Source organism: Moschus berezovskii, chromosome 23, assembly GCF_049115385.1.
Source record: "Moschus berezovskii isolate FMDL1 chromosome 23, NW_MosBer_1.0, whole genome shotgun sequence".
Lineage (NCBI taxonomy): Eukaryota > Metazoa > Chordata > Mammalia > Artiodactyla > Moschidae > Moschus > Moschus berezovskii.
In genome coordinates this window covers 51,983,052-52,006,975 of record NC_142482.1, presented here as the reverse complement: position 1 = coordinate 52,006,975, position 23,924 = coordinate 51,983,052, and the positions used below count along the sequence as shown (strand labels likewise).

Genomic DNA, 23,924 nt, shown 5'->3' with positions numbered 1-23,924 from the left:
TCATCAGTAGGTGGTGACAGAGCTGGCGCTATAGACCTCCTTACATATACCATAAACCAGGTCATTCAAATGCTTTCTTGAAGACTGCCTCTGCTGCTCTTTTCAGCAACGCTGGGGAAAGGCAGGACAGATACTATAGTCTCCATCTGCACTGAGCTGCAGGGAGAAGTCAGTTCTCAAGGGTCCAAGGCTGAAAGCCACATCTCTGGCTTCTCCTATAAAGAAACCAAAGAAGTAGGCTGAGTAATGTGTTGGCTAAGAAAAACAAGTGGTAAATGAGGGAAGAGTTGGAGACTTTTGATTATTAATAGCTTCTATAGAGGTGCTTCCCTGGTGGCTCAGAGGTTAAAGCATCTGCCTCCAATGCGGGAGACCCGGGTTCGATCCCTGGGTCCGATCCCTGGGTCGGGAAGATCCCCTGGAGAAGGAAACGGTAACCCACTCCAGTATTCTTGCCTGGAGAATCCCATGGACGGAGAAGCCTGGTAGGCTACAGTCCACGGGGTCGCAAAGAGTCGGACACGACTGAGCGACGGAACGGAACGGATAGAGGTGCTGAGATGAGTCCCTTACCCTGAAGTTGAGGATAACACTTGGTTGTCTAAGAGAAAGGGCTGCCACTGGAACAGGTGCTCGATTAATGCTTAATGAACAAATGAGGCAGGGATGGGCAACCTGAGAGAGGGCCTTAGTGCCCTGAACAGTGTTTTGATTCAGCACAACGGGTAAACAGAAGCCTCTGGAGAGGGTTCATAGAGAAAGCACTACATGAGAAAGTCCCTGCCTTAGTGAAGAACAACCGCACAAACTTTTATACTCTGATTTTGTTTTTTGTTTTTTTTTCAACGACGAGATCTAAAATAATGAACAAGAATTCTGCCTTCCAACCAGTCATTGTGGCAAACCCCAGAGACAAGAGTTTTTTCAAGCTTTGGAGCTGCTCTGCCTTCACCCCCGAAACGTGCTATTGGAGCGACCCAAGGCTCCTAAAGAATAGCAGCAGCTTGCAGACGGTTCATCACTGCAAATTCAAGCCCGTCAGAAAGGCTTGGGAGCTCCGGGCGGTCGCGGGATCGCTGCAGCGTCGCCCAGCGGGCAGTCGCGGCGGCTGCGCCCCGGGGCCTCCCTCCTCCGCTCAGCTCTCCGGCGCCCGCGAGCTGCCACCTCCCGGGCGGCCGCCGTGGGGGCGGGGGGACACTCCGCCGGCGCTGGGAGGGCGGGCGGCGGCCGAGCGGGCGCCGCTATTGGCTGGCCGCGCGGCGGCGGCGGGGCGGGGCCGCCGTGATTGGCGGGGGCCCCGGCCGAGGGGGCGGGGCCGTTATATCTGAGGAGTCCCCGCCGCGGCGCAGGCAGTCGGGCTGCTGGAGTGCGGCGCCGCCGCGGGACCCGGGGAGCCGGCTGACGCGCGGGCTGGCGAGGCGGGGCGGGGGTTGGTGCGCGGGGCGCGGCGGCCGCGGGGCGCAGGGCAGGGGTCTGCAGGGCTGCCGTCTCCCGGGGGCCAACCTCGCCGATCCCGGAGCTGGGTCTGAGCCCCGCGCACACCAAAGACGAGGCGGCTGTGGCGGCAGCGGCGGCCCCAGCCATGCTGTGCTATGTGACGAGGCCGGACGCAGTGCTGATGGAGGTGGAGGTGGAGGCGAAAGCCAACGGCGAGGACTGCCTCAACCAGGTGAGGCGCGGGGGCTCCCGCCGGCCCCGTGAGGCCGGGGCGGGAGGGCTGCCTCGCGGCGGCGCCGGGGAGTGCGCCTCGGGCGCCCGGCCCGCGCCCCCTCCTCCCCGAGGCCGTGGGGGCGCGCGGCCCCTTCCTGGCGCGCGCGGGGGCGGCCCGTCGGTGGGGGCGCGCACGGCGGGCCGCGGGCCTGCCGCCCGGTCCCCAGCCCGGCACTTGGCTGGAAGAAGCGGCCCGGCACACCTGCTGCAGGTGGCGTGTGCACGAGGCCGCCTGTCGTCCCCGCGGGGCCCGGCGGCGCCACCTGCGTCCCGGGATGAGGTGGCCGGAGGCGGTCGCAGGTCCCTCGGGTCGCTGGGCAGACTAGCCGGGCTTCTTGCCTCTCGCTGCTTCTCAAGCGGACGGTTCACCTCCCTGCCTCTCCCGATTCGCTGGGGACGGGGGGTTTGGGTCATAAACTCCTTGGTTGTCTGTCAGCACGCGCGTTTCCTTAGGTGTGAAAAACCGTTCCAAACAGCGCCTAGTGGTGTGGCAGACGTCAGGACTTGCTCTCAAGTGAAACGCTGTGCCCTCAACCCTCCTCGACCTGAGATGTTTGGAAAGCCTTCTGTAAAGCTTAGCAGACACTTGTGGCGTGTTTCCTCAGTGTGTTTATTTTTTTGGAACCCAGATGGTTAAAATTGTCCAGATAATAAGCTGCCAAATCAGCTGTGCAGATTGTGCTGGTGGAGGGAATTCCAGTGATTGGAATAAGAAGGAAAATACCCCGTGGGTTCCCCTCCTCAGGCTTTCTGGAAGGCTGCATTTTGAGAACTCCTTTTGTGCCTGCCTGTATACCACGTCTAGTGGTTTAGCATCACTGGAGCCTTAGAACTTTGTTCTTATAGCCTACAACAGGAATCGAACACCGTTGTTGAACTTTGTGTTTTTATTTTAAGAAAAAAAACGTATGCAAGAATCTTAGATGGAGTCTTGGTTTGCTTTGACCACACGGACCGCTTGCTTATCTATGCTGCATTCATTTTTGTTTTAGGTGTGCAGGAGATTGGGAATTATAGAAGTTGATTATTTTGGACTGCAGTTTACGGGTAGCAAAGGTGAAAGTTTATGGCTAAATCTGAGAAACCGGATCTCCCAGCAGATGGATGGGCTAGCCCCTTACCGGCTTAAACTGAGAGTCAAGTTCTTCGTGGAGCCTCATCTCATCTTACAGGAGCAGACTAGGTAAAATGATGCTAAAATAAACCAATGTCAAATAGACCTGTGATTCCCTTTGGGGAGAGCCACTGCACCTTCCTGGAGATGCTCACAGGCACGTTTGTTTTGATACAGATGTGGTTCATAACTTAGAAGTTTTCCATAGCACAGTTCTTTTGTTGAGGTGAAAAGAGAGCAGCATAGTTGGCTAGAGGTACATTTTCCAGCTCTTGCGGTATTTTTCTTGTCTTTATAAACAATGGGAGAGCAGGGATGAATTCTTACAGATATTTGAGATCAGCGCCACGACACAAAAAAATTTTAAAAAGAAAGAAAAAAGACCCAACTGACTTCCTGATAACAGCATCTACTGCCCGATAGTAACCTCTGCCTCAGCAGTGTTACTATAGGTCATTGCAGACTGTTCTAACAGAAAGCAGGAAACAGTTCCTCTTGGGTTACTTAAACTTGGTCAACTTCTTCAGCCCAGTGTCAGATTACAAAGTGTCAGTGTAGCAAAGAGCTCTTTCCAAATTTTTTAAGTTTTTCAGTTTCTTGGAAATGCAGTTAAGAAAACTTGTCTAATGCCAGTAGTAACATGCTACCCCACAAATACATTACACGTGATTGTTGAGTTTAGATTGTTAAATTTCTCTCTCTGCTTCTAGAAAGCTACCAGTAGTGAGAGACAATTGGAGCGTGTGGTTTCCTTTTTCAAACAGAAAATGGATTCTCCCCTGGACTAGATGTAATACTTTTCTCAAGGATGAGCTAAGCTAGGAAACTGGTGTTTAATATTTATTGCTGAAATGCAGGAGACCTAAATCTTATAGTGGTGTATTTATTTTTTAAAAAAGGAAAATGACTAATTTTAAACACAGTAAACTTTGGATCTTAGTTTTAGTGTTTTCCTACTTTGGCTTGGAAATTTGCCACGACCATAAAAAATGTGAGTGTGACAGTTTTGAGTAATGATGAGTGAGCCATATTCTTTGGGACTTTTTAGCATGTCATTTTATTTTTTTGGTCGTTTACCAGAGGATAGCTAGACATATTTTGAAATTCTGTTTATTTGAATTTGAAATCTCTGCTTTGCCTTGTTATGGAGCTTTAAAGGGTGAGGGAAATGTTCAATTTTGTATCTGAGAGAAGCTAGTCTATTGAATTCTTAGTGCTTCTAAAAATGTCTTGCAAAATATTCAAGTAATTCCATGTTTAAGAATGTCTTAGCTGTCTGTATGACATCAGGATAGGTTGCACTTTTTCTTTTTTAACTTAAAGCTGATTTGTGAATGCATCTACTTTGCAGTTCAGTTTGATAACTTGCAATTGAGTAAGAAAAAAGTGTATATATATATAAAACACATCTTGGAATTTTCATTGTTTAGTTTTTTCCTGATTTTGCAGTTATTTCAGGGCCTCCATTTACAAATCTGTTTTGATGACACAAATTTATTTTTTTAATCTGCAGAAGCTTGGAGGACTTCATCATTAAATGGTAGCAGTCATAACAGTATGACATGTGCATTTGTATTATAAATGCTTACAGATTTTACAGTTTGCTACTAGACATTCTTTACCTGTGTTTTCTTATAATATAGTTAATAAATATTATCAAATCCATTTTATTCATGCAAGAAATACATTTTATGAATTGGAATTGGAATCAGATTTCCTACTTTACTGACTCAATTGACTTTGACTCCTGAGATTAAAGCCTAATAGCACTCAAAGAATGCACATACCTGGTTAGACTCGGTAATTTTAATTGATTTTCATTCCATTTGAAATCATACCAAAAAATTCAGGTGATCTAAACTTTTGATTTTTAATATATTAGTGTATTTTACTTTCCTGTGGGGTTGTCTGAAGTAACAGAATTTTAAGAAAATGCCACCTAAAGTGTATGTAGCATTCAGCTTTAATAAATAGATAAAGTGATTTATAATTAGCTTTGTACCTTTTCATTAGGAACATAAGTTGTGCTGGGCCCAGTTTTGCTACAATTAGCATTGTGTGTATGTGCCAGATACTACAGAACAGGAACACTTATTTCCCCTAATGTTAACATGATAAAAAGCTGGTTGATTAATGTTTTTGATGTTTAATCATTTGTTATAAAATATTGATATAAAATGCCATGGAAGTAAAATAGATCTATTTACATAGTGAGTAAGCTCAGCTTTGCCAGTCCAGTTATGAGAGGTGATATTTTAGCATCTCTCAGTTAAGTCATGAGGGTACACTTAGTATACTGAAAGTGTCTGGACAGTTTATTAAATGGTGCTGAAATATCCTGGCCAAGTTGTCCTCTGTGGACAATTAAAGCAGCCTGCTTATAGTAGAGCTGGCCTAACTGGGGGCAGTTCATACATTAGTTTACATCAAATTAGGGAGGCTGCTAGAGAATGACAGGCGGGAAGGCCTGTCTAATAGCAGAGTCCTAGGGGCCACACGGAAGCCCTGCATTCTAGGTTCAGCTCAGCCACCAACCAGCAGCGTAAACAGCCTTCTAAGACTTGAGCCCTGCTGAAAACCCTGAGTTTCTTTAAGATCCCTTCTAGCCAGTTTTTTTTTTCTTGGCTTCTATTTCTCTTCATATCACTTTTCTAATGCTTTTTTCTAGATAACATTTCTCTGAAGATAGAAAAAACATTTCCAGTGTCTGCTTAGATAGGGAGATAGAGTTAGTCTGGTCTCTGATGTGGCCTAATTTTAGATTTGATTCTTTACCCAGACTATTTTGTTTGCTCTTGAATGAGGAATTCTGGAAAGTAACTGGAGAGGTTTGTTTAGACTCAGCTGGAACATTTCAGAGAGGAAGACAGCAGGTATTTTCAGCAGATGTTTGCCATGCTGTGGATTAAAATGAAACATGAGACTAATATATTCTGAAAGTGGATCTGAAATCACAGTGATCTTTGAAATTCTTACCTTTCAGAGGCTCTTGGTCATTCACAGCAATTCAGACCAGATTTTGTCAACATTTTCAAAACCAGAGGTTAGAGAATTATATGCTTCATCTTCAGGGATAGTAGGTATTTATACCATCCATGGCCAATAAAACCTTTCTGTTTCTCCTGACTTTGCCACGTTTTAGCAGAACTCTGTGTTCTTTGCTAGGGGGCACCCTTTTTAGTTAAGATTCACCAGCACCTGAATCCTTTATCCCAGAGAACAATCCTAATACAAGCCCTCGGTGAGTGCTAAAGTACACATTCATGGAAATACTGTAATCCTGAAAGTCGCATCCTATTAGGGTCTCAAAGTTGTGAGCAGTGATGAGTGTGATTGCAGGCCCCAGCTCACTCATCACTCCTTGGAAAAGCCTTCTCTAGGCCCGCTTAGGAGACTGAGCTCTCCAAATCTATCATGCTGCTTGCCTTTATAACATTTAACGAATGTGTAGCACTCATTTAGTTTTCTGACCATTTGCTTATCATCAGCTCCTCTAATAATCTAAATTCCATTAAGAAGGAGCTGATCAACCATACATCCCCAGAATCTAACAAGTCTAACCTGGTGCGTAAATATTTGCTGAATCAATGAATTATGAACTTGGAAGTCAGTAAAAATGGGGTTAACTGATACTGATAATACAGATTTTCTTGTAGATACTGACACATTTTGCCAGTTTGCTTCTATAACCTGAAAAGTTTGAGACGATCTAAAAGAAATCTCACCACTAAAAAAAGTTTTCTAGTGGTTCTTCTTGGCTAATAATTTGCTCGGTGCTTGGCATTCTTCTGTTTGCTTCCTTCCTTCCTTTGCCCCCTCTACTCCATTCAAAGCCGTTTGTTCATTGTGGCTGTTTGTTCTTATCAAGGATGAGCTACCACCCGCCTGGACCTTTTGTGAAGTTCAGATAGTTTTCAAGCTGCAGGCTGGCTTTATCTAATTTCAGCCAATTTGTAGGTCCTTGGTACTTATTAAATTCAGTTTTTCCCCATCTCCAAACAAAAATCTCTTAGACATGTGAAAGTTCAGGAACCATGGCATCACTGAAACCAGCAAAACAAATACCATGTGTAAACTATAGGCAGAGATGAGGTGATAAGCTCAAATCAGGCCACAGCTGAATCGTGTTGACCCTAGCCCATGCCTATAATCATGTTCAGAATCTTATAAAACATTGTCACGAGGGTAAACGTTGATTACAGAACTTACCTTTGTGTGATTCAGGATGGGTAAATTCCATAGGATGAATTGCAGGAATATTATGTTTTTCATATCAACTACATGTCTGAAAGTGGAACAACACATTCTTTTTTGTTTTTGATATGCCCAAATATAATATAGGCCCCAGGAAAGTAAAAAAGGTTAGAAACAGACATGTATATTATTTTCGAAGAAAGTATTGACTACATTTCTGAATTCTAATTTATTAAGTCTTTCTGCTCAGAATATGAAACGTTTGTGTGGTTTTATGTTTATTTTAGCCACAGGATGCCAACCTGGGCACCTTCAGTCTCTTTTTGAACTTCTGATATTTATATATACATATAAAATATCAGAGAACATTGAGAAATTGATTTGTAGCCAAAATGAACTTTTCATTTTGAATGTCATTATAAATAAAATCTGACTATTTAAAGGGCATTGAGGGTCAGACCCAGGGTGACCAGTGGGATTAGGTTCCAGGTATATTTATTCTGAGTTATGTCCCTGATTCCAGGCCTCTAATCTAGATTGCTGAGAAAGAGATTGTAGTTGACACTCTTAAACTCTGCGATTGCCTAGATTGTTATTCGTCCAGGGACAGCTATCTCCAGTGAGTAGGTAATCATACCTTTTAGAAGTGAGATTTTACGCTTCCAGGTATTTTTCTGGAGTGAGTTGTAATCAATTTGAAGTTAGGAATTTCTCTCACCTGTTCCTTCTTTACCATTTAACTGGTTTGGAGCCTGTGGAGGAAGCAAATTTATCAGTGATTCCCATTTTACATTTTGGGCTTTGAGAAAGATTTCCTTAAGCCTGAATAGAGACTTGGCTTGGTAATTACTGGCTGTGACAGGTTTCTCAGTTGCAAACTTTCCATGAAATGTGTTAGATTTGATGGTTCATTTTAGTTATGGCTCCTCATTTGAATTTTGAACCTTGACCCTAAGGGATTTTTACTAGTATTATGTTCTCAACCTCTTACTAGAAAGATTTTCAAACGTATAGATAAGTTGAAGATTTTTACATTGAACACCAAAAACACCTAGATTCTGCTATTAACAGTTTAACATTCTTGTTTTATCGCATATTTATCCACTTATTGGTCCCTCTGCCCATCTATCAGTCTATTTTTTTTGATGCCTTTCAAAATAAGTTGTAAGTACATATCCCCCTAAATACTTCACTATGCATATCATTAACTAGAACTCAGTCTTTGCCTACAGTTCTTTTTTTCTTTTGATATAAAATTTACATGTGATGAAATGCATAAATCATAATATTCCACTTAGTGAGTTTTGGCAAATAGATGTACCTGTTTCAATGAAACCCTTATTAAGATTTAGAATATTATCATCACTCCAGAAAGTTCTGCAGTCATTCTCTACTCCTTCCCTACCTCCACCCACCCAACTCCACAACCAGGTTGTATGTTTTTCCAGCGTAGATTAGTTACGCCTGTTCTCCCTCTTGTCAGTGGAATCACACAGTAGGTATTCTTTTGCATCTGGCTCCTTTTGTTCATCATAAATTTTTTGAGACCCATCATCTTGTTGTATACGTTAGTGACTCGTTGCTGTTTATTGCTGAATAGTATTCCATTGTCTTACGTACTGCTGTTTATTTATCCATACTCTGTTGATGAAGACCTGTTTTCCAGCAGTTATGAAAGCTGCTATAAACATTCAAGCACAAGTCTTTTTTGTAGACATGTGTTTTCATTTCTCTTGAGTAAATAAGATTGAAATAGCTGGGTCATAGAGGAGGTAATTGTTTAACTTATAAGTAACTGCCATACCTTTTACAGAAGCAGTTGTACTATTTTGTGCTCCTGTCAGCAGTGTACAAGGGTCCAGTTCCTCCCCGTTCCTGCCAACCTTATGCTGGGTTTGCAGTGCTAGAACATTGTGGTTTTAATTTCTACATTTCTATTGATTAATAATACTTTCTCATCTGCTTACTGGCCTTTCAAACATCTTTTGTGAAATACCTGTTTGGGTCATTTGCCCATTTTTACTGAGTTGTTGCCTTTATTTTTGAGCTGCACACATTCTTTGTATATACCAGTGTTTAGTCTGATATTTGTTTTATAAGTGTACCTTTTTCCTGTGATTTGCCTGGTCTTTTTTTTTCTTTTAATGCATTTTGACTGGAAGAAGTTTCTAATTTTGGTTAAGTTTCACTTATGCACTTTTTTCTTCTATGATTTTTGCTGACTGCATCCTGAGAAACCTCTGCCTGCCTCCAAGTCATGAAGATACTCTCCTGTGTTTTGTTCTAAAACTATTCCCGTTTTAGCTTTTATATTTAGGCCTGGATCCATCTTGAACTGATTTTTGTTGCTGTGGAGTTTAAGATACAAAACAAACATATAGCAATTCTATTGTGGTTTGATAACCTTTAAATATGACCTGGCAGTTAGAGCTTGTGGTTTAATGACTCATTGAACTGAGGCAGGCGTTCAGGTGACCTCAGTGGGCGTCTCCCTCTGTGAGGGACTAAAGTGAGACCAACCCGCTGTTAAAATGGAGAGCCAGGTTCAGTCAGTCTCTTGGAGAGAAATTCACTTCAGTTGTTGGGACCGGAGAGTTTTAAAAAAATAACTATTTAGCAATTTGCAATGCAGGAGACCTGAGTTCGATCTCTGGGTCTGGAATATCCACTGGAGAAGGGAATGGCAACCCACTCCAATATTCTTACCTGGAGAATTCCATGGACAAAGGAGCCTGCTGGGCTACAGTCCCTATCCGCAGAGTTGGATACGACTGAGTGACTAACACTTTCACTTTCAGCCATTTTAGAGATGTTTTAGTTGGTTACTTCATTTGGAGTTTAATGGTGAATGTGTATATAGTTGTCTTATATTTGTGTCATGAAAAGCTTTTCAAAATTACATAACCAGCAAGATAAAGTGAAAGTGAAGTCGCTCAGTCGTGTCCGACTCTTTGCGACCCTGTGGACTGCAGCCCACTCGGCTCCTCCGTCCATGGGATTCTCCAGGCAAGAGGACTGGAGTGGGGTGCCATTTCCTTCTCCAGAGCAAGAAAACTGGAGGGCAGTAATAGAGAGTAACTGTCCATGATGAGCAGATCCACAACTCCCAATTGGTTTGCAGAAAATTCTGCTTTGATTATTAGATGATTTCTTTATGAGACAAGCCAGGGTTTAGAGGGGAGTATTCTGTACAGTTCTTAAAAGATAAAAGAGTTAATTTTATGGCTTAAAGTTGTGGAAAGGAATTCATTTTAAAAATAGGAAATTCTAAGTACATACTTCTAAACAAAACGTATTAAGGATGTGTGGCTCTTTTTTTAAATTAAAATATATATCCTCATATTTATATCTATTTTTTTTTTAATCTTCCCTAATGCTGCAGTAAGTGTGAATTCATGAATGCAAAGACATGCATTAGCTAGAACTTTTCACTTTGGGCTTCCAAGCCCCATCCTATGCTGAAAGTATCCAATTTCTTAGTAACTGAGTAAAACTCGAAGAATCATGAATTTCAAGGTGCAGCCAAAGGAATGTTTAGAAAATGAGCTTATGTTTGTTAGGATATATTCATAGACATTTGCTTAAGACAAATGATTTTTTTCAAAGGCTTTCTTTCTGTTTATGCTTCTAGCATGTAGCCTAAATTAAATTAGATATGCCAGTCACTTTTGATCTTTAGTAAAAAAAAAAAAAAGCAATTCACTGCAGGTTTGACTTCTTTGAACACATCTAGTTATTTTGATACTACTGGTAACCTTTAACCCAGCCTACAAAAAGGGAGAGGGTGAAATCCATGAGCCAGTCAGTTACAGGCCAGATAGTTCAAGGGAGAATAATAGAAGAAAATACTTGACTCAGAACCACCCCTGTTGAGCCATCCCTGGATTCCTTGCTGGCCATGGTTCTACACGCCCTGTCATCCTCCGTCTGGGAAGAGCACATTAAATAAAGTCTTTTGACGGCCTGGCGCCGCTGTGACCTTTGCTGTCGCTGCTCCACGTGCTCTTCTAGAGAGCATAAACTTGTCACCTAAGTGCCAGTTTGCAGCCAGAGTTATTTTGATAGGATACTTTCCTTCACACCAAAAGGCTGTAAGTTCCTTCGAAAAAGGAACTATCAGATGTATTCACCCGGGAACCCAGGGCATAGGGCTTGGCACAGAGACGATGCGTGACGGACTTGTTGACTTGAAAAGGTTGCTTGATAGCCATGAAATGGCCAAATGCAGGAAGCGCCCTACCAGAAAGTTTCTGTAAAGAGGGGGATTTTTGTACTTAAGAGGGTAGCAGTCGCAGACTGCTAGGGTACAGCCTAGAATGTGGAGTATATAGAAAAGGCTATTGCCCCTCACCCCCTTTTTAAAAATTGCAACTCACATGCCGAGAAAGGATCAGCGTTACTCTCAGGCCGCTGGCCACCTGTTAATATTTTGTTATTGCTTCTGTGTCTTTGATTTTGGCAGCTGTCTGTCTAGAAGTTGGCATGGATAGTTTAGAAAAAGAAATTGGATTGATTTTGAACCTCTTCTTTTGCCAGCTATACTAGTCTCTAACTTAACACCTAGGAAATCAGTTAAAAGACACTTTTACATAAGCAGTGATTAAATTGAGAAGACTTAGTTTGGGTGATACCCTTAAAAATCCTTCAGCACATACTTTCTTGTTTAATGTAAGAATGTACTGAGGTTTTTGTTTGCTCCTAGCATTCCTCTGATGACTGCAGACAGAGGTACATAAACCAAGATGAAGTTTACCAAATGGTTGTCTAAAAAGCCTTCTGGGGACTGAAGCAGTGTTGCAACACCAAGATTTTATGGGAGTGCTAGATCTCAGTCTTTGGATATTTCAAAACAAGTTATTTTTGTAGTCATTTCTTTCCCCCAGTAGGGACCCCCTTCTCAGTTTAGCAGTATGTCAGAAATACTTTAAAGACAAGCAGATGTTTGGTTTAATAAAAACCATGCTTATCTTCTCTCAGTGCATTCTTACTGTGATTTCTTCATAGGGGGCTTTGAATGGAAAAAAAAAAAAAACCTGCAGTGCTTGGCAGACGCTGATAATTTTAAACACTTCTTTATCGTTGTAGAAGGCACAGAATGCTGAATTTAAGCCTGTTTTACAGGAGGATTCATGACTTTTGTCAGCCCAAAGTTTTGAGACACTCAGCCGTGCCCCTTCCTGTTTTTCCTAGCCTCGGGTTCTCCTACCTCCTTTTCTTGCATTGTTCTCATTATCCCTTCTACCTGGATGTCAGACACAAGACTAACATAAATAAAAGTGACTTGAGGGCTAGAATACGGGTATCCAGCTGAAGGGGGAGGCTGAGTTCAGGAGCCCTGTTCAGAGCTTTACAGTGATAATCACAATCCATTTGTTAATTGAGGGAGTAGTGTGGCATTTCAGCGTGTTTGAGAGGATGTATTGAATCATCAGGGAAAGTTATACTTCTCCATTTGCCAGAGACAAATTTCATAACCCTGGCCAATCTGTCTATGACAGTTGAAACACTCTGTTCAGAGTCTTAGGCAATACAAATTGTCAGGTAACAACTGAAGTTTTCAAGGATTCTATGTTTCACTCACTTTTTGGTAAATGTGGAATGCAGTGTTGTGTACAATTAGGGCAGGGTCAGATGGAATGAAACTAGGATGGGAATATAAACTAATTGCAGATTGTGTAGTTTTATGTACATTTATAAAACTCTCTGAAGTTAGACGCACTTAGAAAGTCAGTTTACATGCAGCTAAATGGTTTGTGTGTGAATTAGACGAAAGGGTATCCAGATGAGGGGATAGGAAGAGTGGCCTTCAGGACAGAGGGAACAGCAGGACCAGAGACGTGGGAGTGTGAATGTGCTTGGTTTTTCCAGAAAAAAAAGAATTGTCCCTTTCCTGGGGCATAGTGGCTGGAGGGAATGACAGGAGTGCACGTGTGTTTGCTCAGTCGCTTCAGTTCTGTCCGACTCTCTGTGACCCTACGGACTGTAGCCTGCCAGGCTCCTCTGGCCATGGACTTTCCAGGCAAGAATACGGGAGTGGATTGCCATGCCCTCCGCCATGGTATCTTCCCGACCCAGGAATCGAACCCGCGTCTCTGATGTCTCCTGCATTGGCAAGTGTGTTCTTTATCACTAGTGCCACCTGATGTGGCTGGAAATCTGGGGAAAGATGTTGAGAACTCTGGGTTCATGCTGACAGTGTGCTTCCTTGGCAAACGATAGGGATGTCTTGGAGGATTCTGAGCAGAGGAATGGCAAGTCTATATCAGAAGCAAGCAGCTTGGAAGATGGATTCATGCAGAGGCTAGAAGAGAGATCAGCTTAGGGGATATTGTAAATTCTCTGACAGTTGAGAGCCACAGTAGGACAGAGGAAGTAAAAACAGGGAAAACGGAACTGGGTTTAAAAGAATTTTCAGAGGCAGAAATTAGGCAGAAAGAAAATGAATCAAAATTGAGTCTGTTGTAAAAATAGCAAATCAGTCTCTGGTTTCCACTGGGAGAAAAAGTGGGTTTGGGGAGGAAGACAGTGTGACTTCGAACAAGGTAAAATGGGATACTGAAGAACATCTAGGGGAGAAGTCTGTAAGCTCTTGCACATTTGAGTATGATCCTTAGGAGAGAAGTTAGGGTGAAAGCAAGAGATTTGAGTGTCATTTGAATAAGATATCAGTTACACATTAGGATAAAGTTTTTCTGATTAAGATCATTTCTTTTGAAATGTATAATGCAGAAACATGCACATAATGATTATGTGTGTGTGTAATCCTTAGACTTATTTTGCCTTGCTACTCATGATTTTAATAAAAGGTCTGTAAGTGTAAGCATTTCCCAGGTAGCTAAACCCTGCTCTGTTTTCCTTACATAAAAGGGATTGTGAAATTGCCAAGCAGTGGGTCTTTATAACCATGTTAGTCCCCCGACATAACCTCATTCTCACGTTGCTTTGCAGGCATATCTTTTTCTTGCATATCAAGGAAGCCCTCCTGGCAGGCCACCTCCAGTGTTCCCCAGAGCAGGCGGTGGAACTCAGCGCCCTCCTGGCCCAGACCAAGTTTGGCGACTACAACCAGAACACAGCCAAGTACAGCTATGAGGAGCTGTGTGCCAAGGAGCTCTCCAGTGCCACCTTAAACAGGTGAGGCCTCACTTCAGGCTCCTGTTTGTTGTCATGGATCTAGCAGATTTATAAGGATCTCCAGGGGAAACATCAAACTATCATAAATACAGGTAATTTGTGAGGTTGAGACTAGACCATTGCTCACTCTAACCAATTGTTTTCAAAAGATTCTTATCCTTTTGTTTGAGAAACTTATAAACACAAAATATAATCCACACAAATAAATGCCCTTACACAAAATGCTGTATCACGGAAATTATAAAGTCTCTGGCCTTTTAAGAATGTAACTCTCTTAGAAAGCCTATCAGGTATGTTGACCTTTCCTTAATCCCAGAAAGGATTAAATCAAGAGACCTAACATAGGTGTTTTAATTATCTATTCCTGGGTAATGAGTTGCCCTCCAAAACTTAGTGGCTTCAAACAGGAAACATCATCTCACAGTTCTCTGGGTGAGGAGTCCGGCCGTGGCCTGCCTGGGTTCTCTGGCTTCAGATCTCTCAGGAGGCTGTAGTCAAGCTGCCCGTGGGGTTAAGCCTCATCTGAGGGCTCACCTGAGGGACGAATCCGCTTCCAGTTGTTGTTGCCTGGCCTATGCCCTCACCACATGGGCCTCTTTCCAGAGGCTGTTTGATAATATGGTGACTGGCTTCTGCCAGGAAAGGCAGTCAAGTCAGAGCAAGAGCGAACACCCAAGATGGAGTCTTTATAAATTAATCTCAGAATTGAGTGACAGCCCATCCCTTCTGCCATAATCTGTTCACTAGAAGCAGGTCATTAATCCAGCCTGTACTCAAAGAAGTTATACAGGGGTGTGGATACCAGGGGGTGGGGATCTTCAAGGACTGTATTGGAGGCTGTTCCACCCAATAGATAAAATAAATCCTGCATATTTCAGTTGCAAATGACCTAATCAGTCCCATATAATGCTATATTATAATGAAACTTAGAAAGTAAACCTAGACAAATGCATGAGACATTCCTAGGTATAAATTTCTTACATATATTTTGAGATTTTCTGTTGTTCTTTTAATTCATCCTCATCTGACATCCCCAATAGTTTTATCTACTAAATATTTAACAGTTGAGATCTTGAACAGTGTCTTAAGAGTATTTTACAATAAGTTTGCTAAATAGATGAAACCTCGATAATATACAGCTTTGAGTTTTTATGATTCATAAATGACAGTGTCAGTCTAATTCACTGGTGGAAATAATAGATTTCTCCCTGAGGACTGCATCAGTTAACCCCTCTGTGCACTCTGGCCTTTTGGTGACTTACAGCATTGTGGCAAAGCATAAGGAGTTGGAGGGGACCAGCCAGGCTTCGGCCGAATACCAAGTTTTGCAGATTGTGTCGGCAATGGAAAACTACGGCATTGAATGGCATTCTGTGAGGGACAGCGAGGGGCAGAAGCTCCTCATCGGGGTTGGACCTGAAGGAATCTCCATCTGTAAAGATGACTTCAGCCCAATTAATAGGTATCCCAAGTCTTAAATTTGTTTAGACCTAAGTGTGTATATACTCTTGTAGCTCTGATCATGAAAAAAGGAAGTGGAGAGGGATTTACTAGACAGTTATCCTTTAGGGATAGCATGTTTCATTTGGGGTAGGTACATTAATTTTATTCAGGCCTTGATAACCATTCCATTATTTTTTTTAAAATGCAGGCTTAAGTGTACTGATGTGGCAGAGTTAATATTTCTCAAATGTCATTCATGGCTATAAAAATCTCATTTCACCTACACACACACAGTCCCCCAAAACTCACTCCAGCACTCCACTTACCCCAAGTGCTTTTCAACGAACCTTTATAACTTGTGAGTAGAGTGCTTATCTGATGGTCTTTATCTGAGCATCTGGTTTTACGGCTGGGCCACAGCACATGGGAACCTCACTAGGTGCCTGCGCAGTGGCGGACCTCCCCTGAGCTCGCTCACTTTTCTCTTCCCCGCTTTCAGGATCGCTTACCCCGTGGTGCAGATGGCCACCCAGTCAGGGAAGAACGTGTACCTGACCGTCACCAAGGAGTCTGGGAACAGCATCGTGCTCTTGTTCAAGATGATCAGCACCAGGGCGGCCAGTGGGCTCTACCGAGCCATCACAGAGACGCACGCATTTTACAGGCACGTACCCCCCTGTGCTCTGTGACCCCAGTGTCTGCCTCTGGGCTGAGGTTTCCAGGTGACAGCAAGCCTCCTACAGTTCCTGGGATCATTGTGTCGGTGAACCATGTACAGAGTTTAAGAAATGGGCTGTTTGTGAGCCCTTCGTTTCTGCCCTAGCAGGGGTCCTTCTCAGCACTGTCCTGTTTTTCCTTCAGGACATGTGGATGTGGCGTGGAGGGTGTGAGTGTGAGCTGCACGGGCTCACTCCACTGCTCAGCTCTTAGCCCATTTCCTCACCAGCCCCCCTCACCGAGGTAACTCTGGTGAGGGCTTGTTCAGCCGCTGTTTTTGCCCTTTCCCTGCAGGATGACCCAAGTTGTTTTTCCTCCCTGGGAGAGTAGCTGGCCTGAGTCCTCAGTGTGTGATGAGGATCCCTCGATAACCATATTGATTCCCTCATTTCTGAGGGTGCTGTAGCATTGTGATTTGACTCAAATATTTGGAAAATCAAAAGCTACAAAATGTAATTGGCAGGCAACTGAACTTTTTTATGTTAAAATAGACACATTGTGAAGCAGAATGGAAAATTTGTAGAAATTTTTAGCATAAATCCAAGGTTACAAAGAAAAACGTCCCTTTTCTCGCCATAAGCTGCTTCCAACTGTAGCTCGTGTCCCTGGAGGTGCTGTGTTCACCACCACCCGACCAGAGGTCCTTCCTCAGGAGACATTTGAGAAGCGTGGAGGGGGCATCATTGAGATGCTTAACACATATGAGACTGGAAGGATTTATTCTCAAGCTTGCAGACAAGAATGTTAAATGTCTGCAGACTTGAGCCTACCTATTCACTGCAGCATTTAAGGTCCGGCTCGTGGGGACACCCAGGCCTGTCAGCACTGAGGAGGGTGTTGCGTCTCTGTCCGTAGGTGTGACACGGTGACCAGTGCTGTCATGATGCAGTACAGCCGAGACCTGAAGGGCCACTTGGCTTCTCTCTTTCTGAATGAAAACATCAACCTGGGCAAGAAGTATGTTTTCGATATTAAAAGAACCTCCAAGGAGGCGTACGACCACGCCAGGCGGGCTCTATATAACGCGGGTGTGGTGGACCTCCTACCCAGAAGCGACCCCAGCCCCCCAAACTCTCCCCTGAAGTCCTCAGAGAGCAGCACCAGCTGCAGCAGCTGCGAGGGCCTCGGCTGCCAGCAGACCCGCGCCCTCCAGGAGAAGCTGCGCAAGCTCAAGGAGGCCATGCTGTGCGTGCTGTGCTGCGAGGGTGAGATCAACTCGGCCTTCTGCCCCTGCGGCCACACCGTGTGCTGTGAGGGCTGCGCCACCCAGCTCCAGGTGAGGGGGTCTTCCTGGTTACAGGTGAGGGGGCTGCTTGTCTCCAGGTGAGGGGCTGCTGCTTAGCTGGCTACCACGGGCCAGGTGCTGACTTGTGGAGGCACTGATGGAGAATGTCCATGTCCACCTGGGGAAGGTCTTTGTATTTGGTGACTAGGAAGGTGTGGCCCTTAGGAAACAGTATAGATTAGCACAGTCTTCTCGACAATGTAATTACTAAACCACAGGCTTCATTCCAGTCCTGGAAACAAGGCTCAGATTTACACGGTAAGACATCTAGTTGGTTGGCTGAGCTGCGTACTGGGATCCAGGCCTGTTGGGCTGGTCAACTCCTCCTTTTCCGTTTCATGTTTTCTCTGCTTCCTGACACTTAGGAGGATGGTGTCTTTTACTTACTTATTATTTGGAGAAGAATTCTTAGAGTTTTGGGTGATAGTTAACTCTCAGTAGGTTGTTGCCTGATTATTTATGATTCATTTCCTTTTGTTACCAACTGTGCCTCTCAGATCCCCTTGGATTGGCTCTCAGCAAATCAAACTACTTTTAAAGTTTGTACTCAAAAGTACCTCTTATGTAGTAGGTTTTCCTTTCTTGCACCTTGCATTTCCTTTTACAATAATTTTTTCAGTTTGTTTTCATCCCCCAGAACTGTTAGCTACATGTCGCCGTGGTTTTATGTAAAATTAGCCCTAAATAACTTCTAGTCCTTAAGAAGCTGCTAATTTCAGAACTATTTTTAGGGCTACACATGAGCCAAGAGGTTGCCTGCATCCTTCCTTAGACTATGCAACAGACTCTTTCCCCAAGAGTGATCATGAATTTGCCTTTTTGTGTCCGCATAATCTGACCCTCACACCTAAGGCTCACCCTGTGGCTGAGGAGGGGATCTGCTTGCTGAGAGGCCAACCCGGGGGTGGGGGCTGCGGGGGGGTGTGACTGTCCTGTGACTGGAGCAACCATGCTCCCTGGACACGTGGCATCCGCCCAGTGATGTTGCCCAAGCCAGCTAGCCAAGGACACAGTCTTTGGAAGGGTCTCCGGATCTCCCACGTCCCTGCCCAAGGCTTCATAGTCTCACTTCAAAAGACCGTCATTAATCACTTCACTCCCTGTACTGTGTTTAGAGTCTGACTGAAAACCTGATTAATTTCCTTGTTTATACTTTTTCTTTAGTTTTATTTACTTTTTAAACTTTTTATTTTGTGTTGGGGTGTAGCCAATTAATAATGTGATCGTTTCAGGTGAACAGTGTAGAAATTCAGCCATACATAGAAATGTATCCTTTCTCCTCCAAACTCACCTCACATCCAGGCTGCCACACAACATTGAACAGAGTTCCCTATGCTATAAAGTAGGTCCTTGTTGGCTATCCATTTAAAATATAACAGTGTGTACATGTCCATCCCAAACTCCCTGACTATCCCTGCTCCCCATCTTTCCCCCTGGCAATCATAAGTTCATTGTCTAAGTCTGTCTCTTTCTATTTTATAAGTTAAGTTCATTTGTGTCATTTCTTTTAAGATTTTACCTATAAGGGATATCAGGCTTACCTTGTGGCTCAGATGGTAAAGAATCCAAAACCACAATGAGATACCATTTCACACCAGTCAGAATGGCTGCTATCCAAAAGTCTACATGCAATAAATGCTGGAGAGGGTGTGGAGAGAAGGGAACCCTCTTACACTGTTGGTGGGAATGCAAACTAGTACAGCCACTATGGAGAACAGTGTGGAGATTCCTCAGAAAACTGGAAATAGAGCTGCCATATGATCCAGCAATCGCACTCCTGGGCATACACACCGAGGAAACCAGAATTGAAAGAGACACATGTACTCCAGTGTTCATCGCAGCACTGTTTATAATAGCCAGGACATGGAAGCAACCTAGATGTCCATCTGCAGACGAATGGATAAGAAAGCTTTGGTACATATACACAATGGAATATTACTCAGCCATTAAAAAGAATGCATTTGAACCAGTTCTAATGAGGTGGATGAAACTGGAGCCTATTATACACAGTGAAGTAAGCCAGAAAGAAAAACACCAATACAATATACTAACGCATATATATGGAATTAAGAAAGATGCAAATGATAACCCTGTATACAAGACAGCAAAAGAGACACAGATGTATAGAACAGTCTTTGGGACTCTGTGGGAGAGAGTGAGGGTGGGATGGTTTGGGAGAATGGCATTGAAACATGTATATTATCATATGTGAAACGAATCGCCAGTTCAGGGTCGATGCATGTTACAGGATGCTCGGGGCTGGTATGCGGGGATGACCCAGAGGGAGGATAAGGGGAGGAGGGAGGTGGGAGGGGGGTTCGGGGCGGATTCATGTCAATGTATGGCAAAACCAACCAATATAATATTGTAAAATAATTAGCCTCCAATAAAAATAAAAAAGAATCCGCCTACAATGCAGGAGACCCAGGTTTGATCCCTGAGCCAGGAAGATCCCCTGGAGAAGGGAATGGCAACCCACTCCAGTTTTCTTGCCTAAAGAATTCCATGGACAGAGGAGCCCTGGTGAGCTATAGTCCATGGGTTGCAAAGAGTCGGACACGACTGAGCAACCACACTTTAACTTTCGTAAGTGATGTCTTATGATATTTCTCCTTCTCTGCCTGACTTACTTTAGGTGACAGTCTCTAGGCCCATCCATGTTGCTGCATATGGCATTATTTCATTCTTTTTAATGGCTTGGTAATAGTCCATTGTATATGTATATTATCATCTTTGTTTTTAATCCTTTGTCAAGTGCAAACTTACAAACTGGTCAGGAAGCAAAGATCTCTCCCAGTGAAAAGCTGGAAATAATTGTGACCACAGCGTATTTAGAAAATGTACTGTAACAGGTACCACAGGTAAAAAAAGACACAGATCCATGAAGGTGTCCTAACCTGTAGTGCCGGCTTCTTTTCCAGTCGTGTCCCGTCTGCAGATCACGGGTGGACCACATCCAGCACGTCTACCTGCCAACGCACACCAGTCTTCTCAACCTGACTGTGATCTGATCTGCTGTGCACTTACAGGATATGCCATGTCTCCATGAACTGCACTAGTATAAGCTATAAAAAAGATAGATTGTGGAGAGAAAAAGTACTCCAACACCCATCTGCCATGCAACGTATAGAGAAAAAAAAACAACAAGGAAGAATAGAAAGAATATAACTACTCCTCACCGCCAAAATGTACCATGTGTAGAATCAGCACCTGCTGGGTGGTGACCAGGAGGAGCTCTGGGACCCAGACACATTCCTTGGACTTTCCTTCTTTTTATGATCAAGTAAGGAATCAGGAAAAATCTTTGACATCAGTTAAGTGGCAGTCTAACCCTAAAGTGGGTATCTTTTAGAAAATGGTGTTTTAAGTCTCCTTAACATATTCCAAGGTAAGTTTCCTACCTGCAGCCAATTTTGTAAGAATTCGTTTAAGGATTTACTTGGTTCTTTTTGTACGGGTCACAGAGCTCCGGGGATTTTTAATAGGAAAATTTTTCTTAAAGAGATAGTCATCGTTTTAATGTCATTTGTTTTTTTTAACTTGTTCAAGAATGATTGGGAGGCAAGCAGATTTAAAAATCAATTGGGGAATTCTTTTTAAAGTGGGCAACAAAGTTGTCAGATTTAAACCAGTCTGGCCAGTGGAAAACAGATCACTCCACATGGATGGTTTCCTATCCCTTCTCCCTCCCTTCTTACCATGTCCCCAAGCCTTTCAAAATGCTACCAGTTTAGTTAGACGATTTCTGTGTAGTAGTTGGCACTCCTTGGGCCTCTTGAGTTGGGGGAATATTTTATTTTAAGATTGAAAAGGGAGCACACGTTCCTTGGAAGGGAGAGAGCATTGCTTGCCGAGACGAAACTTCGTGGCATACAGACTAGGGGTGGTTCTTGAGTTCTCCCATGCACCCTGCTCCAGCATCACCCAGTGGGGTTGCTTTTGCTTGATCCATCAAGCCTTTTACAGCCTTATCATAGATGTCCTAGATATTGTATGCTTTTTTCTTTTTTGGTAGTATATGCTTAAGTATTAACGTTTTGTCCCTCTATGTTATAGAGGGGTTTTGGGTTTTTTGTTTGTGTTTGTTTGTTTCTGTATTCTTAATCATGTTTTTCCACTCCCACTTGGGAATTTTGGACGCTGGTCAGCTTGTGGGTTTTCTAGGATGTTGGGAAACCTAGATGACCTTACTGGGTGCAATACTAGCTACGTTAAAGCTAGAAACCTACACTGTCACTTTACTGAGATTTCTGAGTATACTTTCCATATTGCCTTAATGTAGCAGTAATGTGTTTATGCATTTGTTTCTTTGCACAGACATTTTGTCAAATATTAAAACTCTACTTTTTTATGGCACATATTAGCATATAAGCCTTTATTCCAAGAGGTATTTATTTTTTCACTTGTAAAAAAATAATGTTTCCACATAAAGAACTCTGTTATATCCTAGAGGACTTCTGTCTTTTATATTCAGGATAATAAAGACTTTAAAGCAAACATGGGTGTTTGTATCGTCATAGTGATTGTCATTTAAGCCAGTTTTTAATCATTTCAAAAGAACATGGATAACATCCTGGTTGGTATCTACTGTGGTCCTTCGTGGAAGGTTTGAAAATGTTCGGGGTATTGGCTCTAACTGAGGAGACTGTTCACCAGTTACTCATTCATCTGTGTTTTCTGGTTTATAGGATTGGGATGTAGGGGACAGTGGGGTCATATGCACAAACAGAAGAGAAGTTGGGAAAAGGACTATAAAGTATTGGAGAAGGAAGGGAGGCAAAGTCGGAAGTTAAAAATGTAAACCCGGGTGGTACCACTGGTGAGTGGCCTTGTCAGGACAGGTGAGTGTCGTCCTGGGTCCCAGCAGAGACAGCCCCAGGCTGCAGACACGACGGCTGCCTTCCGTAGGACAGCTTGCCCGCTTCTACTGGTACCTCGCTGCCCTATGTGTGCCAGTGTGTGCTCACGAAGTACGTTGTGGAGCCGAGAACAGTGCACGTAATATAAAGAACTCAGAACTTAAGTGGCAGTTGAGTAATTTCAGCTGCTGCAGAAGTTCAGTACAAGTGCAATGACTTCAAGTAAATAGTTTTCTAAAAGTCAAGAAAAGATTTGTTTTCCACAAGTCAGCCCACCATCAATTTCTAGGAATTAACTCATTTGTTCAATCAATACATTTATTGAGCACCTTCTAGGTTATTATGCAGCACTGGAAATTTAATAATGACCATGACATGAATGATATAGGACTTAACCTGTAATTTACACTGTTTTCTATATATATAGAAATTAAATAATATTCAGAATCATAGAATGGTAACACTGGAGGGAATCCTAAGGGTGATGGTCTCAAAATGTTGGCCAGAATAATGGATGGATGGATGGATGACAGGCCAACAAATGGATGAGATATTGTTCACTCCTCTAGACCATGGACTCCTAAAGTTTAATGACTAACATAAAAACTACTATGTTACAAGGTGACTTAATAGAGCTATAAGAAAAGTGCCATGGAAGCACAGAAGTTGATGGTTAATTCTCCTTAGGAGCCAAAAACCTTTTAAGCTGAGCCTCAGCATTATATTGGAATTTTAGGTGGTAAAGAGAGTTGGACTGTGAAGAAAGCTGATCGCCGAAGAATTGATGCTTTTGAACTGTGGTGCTGGAGAAAGCTCTTGAGAATCCCTTGGACTGCAAGGAGATCCAACCAGTCCATTCTAAAGGAGATCAGTCCTGGGTGTTCATTGGAAGGACTGATGCTAAAGCTGAAACTCCAATACTTTGGCCACCTCATGCGATGAGTTGACTCACTGGAAAAGAGTCTGATGCTAGGAGGGATTGGGGGTGGGAGGAGACGGGGACGGCAGAGAATGAGATGGCTGGATGGCATCACTGACTCGATGGACATGAGTTTGAGTGAACTCCGGGAGTTGGTGATGGACAGGGAGGCCTGGCGTGCTGTGATTCACGGGGTCACAAAGAGTCGGACACGACTGGGCGACTGAACTGAAAGTATATGGTGCACACAGGGTTAGAGTGCAGTTTGGGGGTCTGGACCATCCGCTGTCGTCAATGATGTGGTAAGAAATGAAGCTCAGAAGGGAATGTGGTTAGAGTTACAGTAGTGGACAACCTTGAATTCTAGGCTTCATTTGGACTTGGTTCTCCACTGTGTTCAGAACCAAGAACTTCTGGGGATGAGAGGGTGGCAGTCAGATCTGGTTCTTGCACAGGGAACTCCTACCTCAGAGGAAAGGATGCACAAGAGCAGGAAGAGAACAGAAAACTCAGTTTTGATCATCTGTCGACATTACTTTGCCGACAAAG

At 43.4% G+C, this 23,924-nt stretch overlaps 1 protein-coding gene across 1 annotated transcript; it reads left to right on the top strand.

The window, feature by feature from the left end:
- The first annotated feature begins 1,355 nt into the window (after window positions 1-1,355).
- Window positions 1,356-22,046, top strand: MYLIP (myosin regulatory light chain interacting protein). The gene is made up of 7 exons (XM_055406571.2): window positions 1,356-1,669; window positions 2,703-2,893; window positions 13,967-14,152; window positions 15,417-15,614; window positions 16,095-16,259; window positions 17,168-17,588; window positions 20,519-22,046. The coding sequence occupies exons 1-7, from the start codon at window positions 1,583-1,585 to the stop codon at window positions 20,606-20,608; spliced, it is 1,338 nt and encodes a 445-aa protein (XP_055262546.1). The 5' UTR covers window positions 1,356-1,582; the 3' UTR covers window positions 20,609-22,046.
- The last annotated feature ends 1,878 nt before the right edge of the window (window positions 22,047-23,924 follow it).

Coding starts and splice junctions, on each gene's coding strand:
- MYLIP (XM_055406571.2), top strand. CDS start 1,583: ATGCTGTGCTATGTGACGAGGCCGGACGCAGTGCTGATGGAGGTGGAG. Junction 2,894..13,966: donor ATCTTACAGGAGCAGACTAG/GTAAAATGATGC, acceptor GTTGCTTTGCAG/GCATATCTTTTTCTTGCATA. Junction 14,153..15,416: donor TCCAGTGCCACCTTAAACAG/GTGAGGCCTCAC, acceptor GGTGACTTACAG/CATTGTGGCAAAGCATAAGG.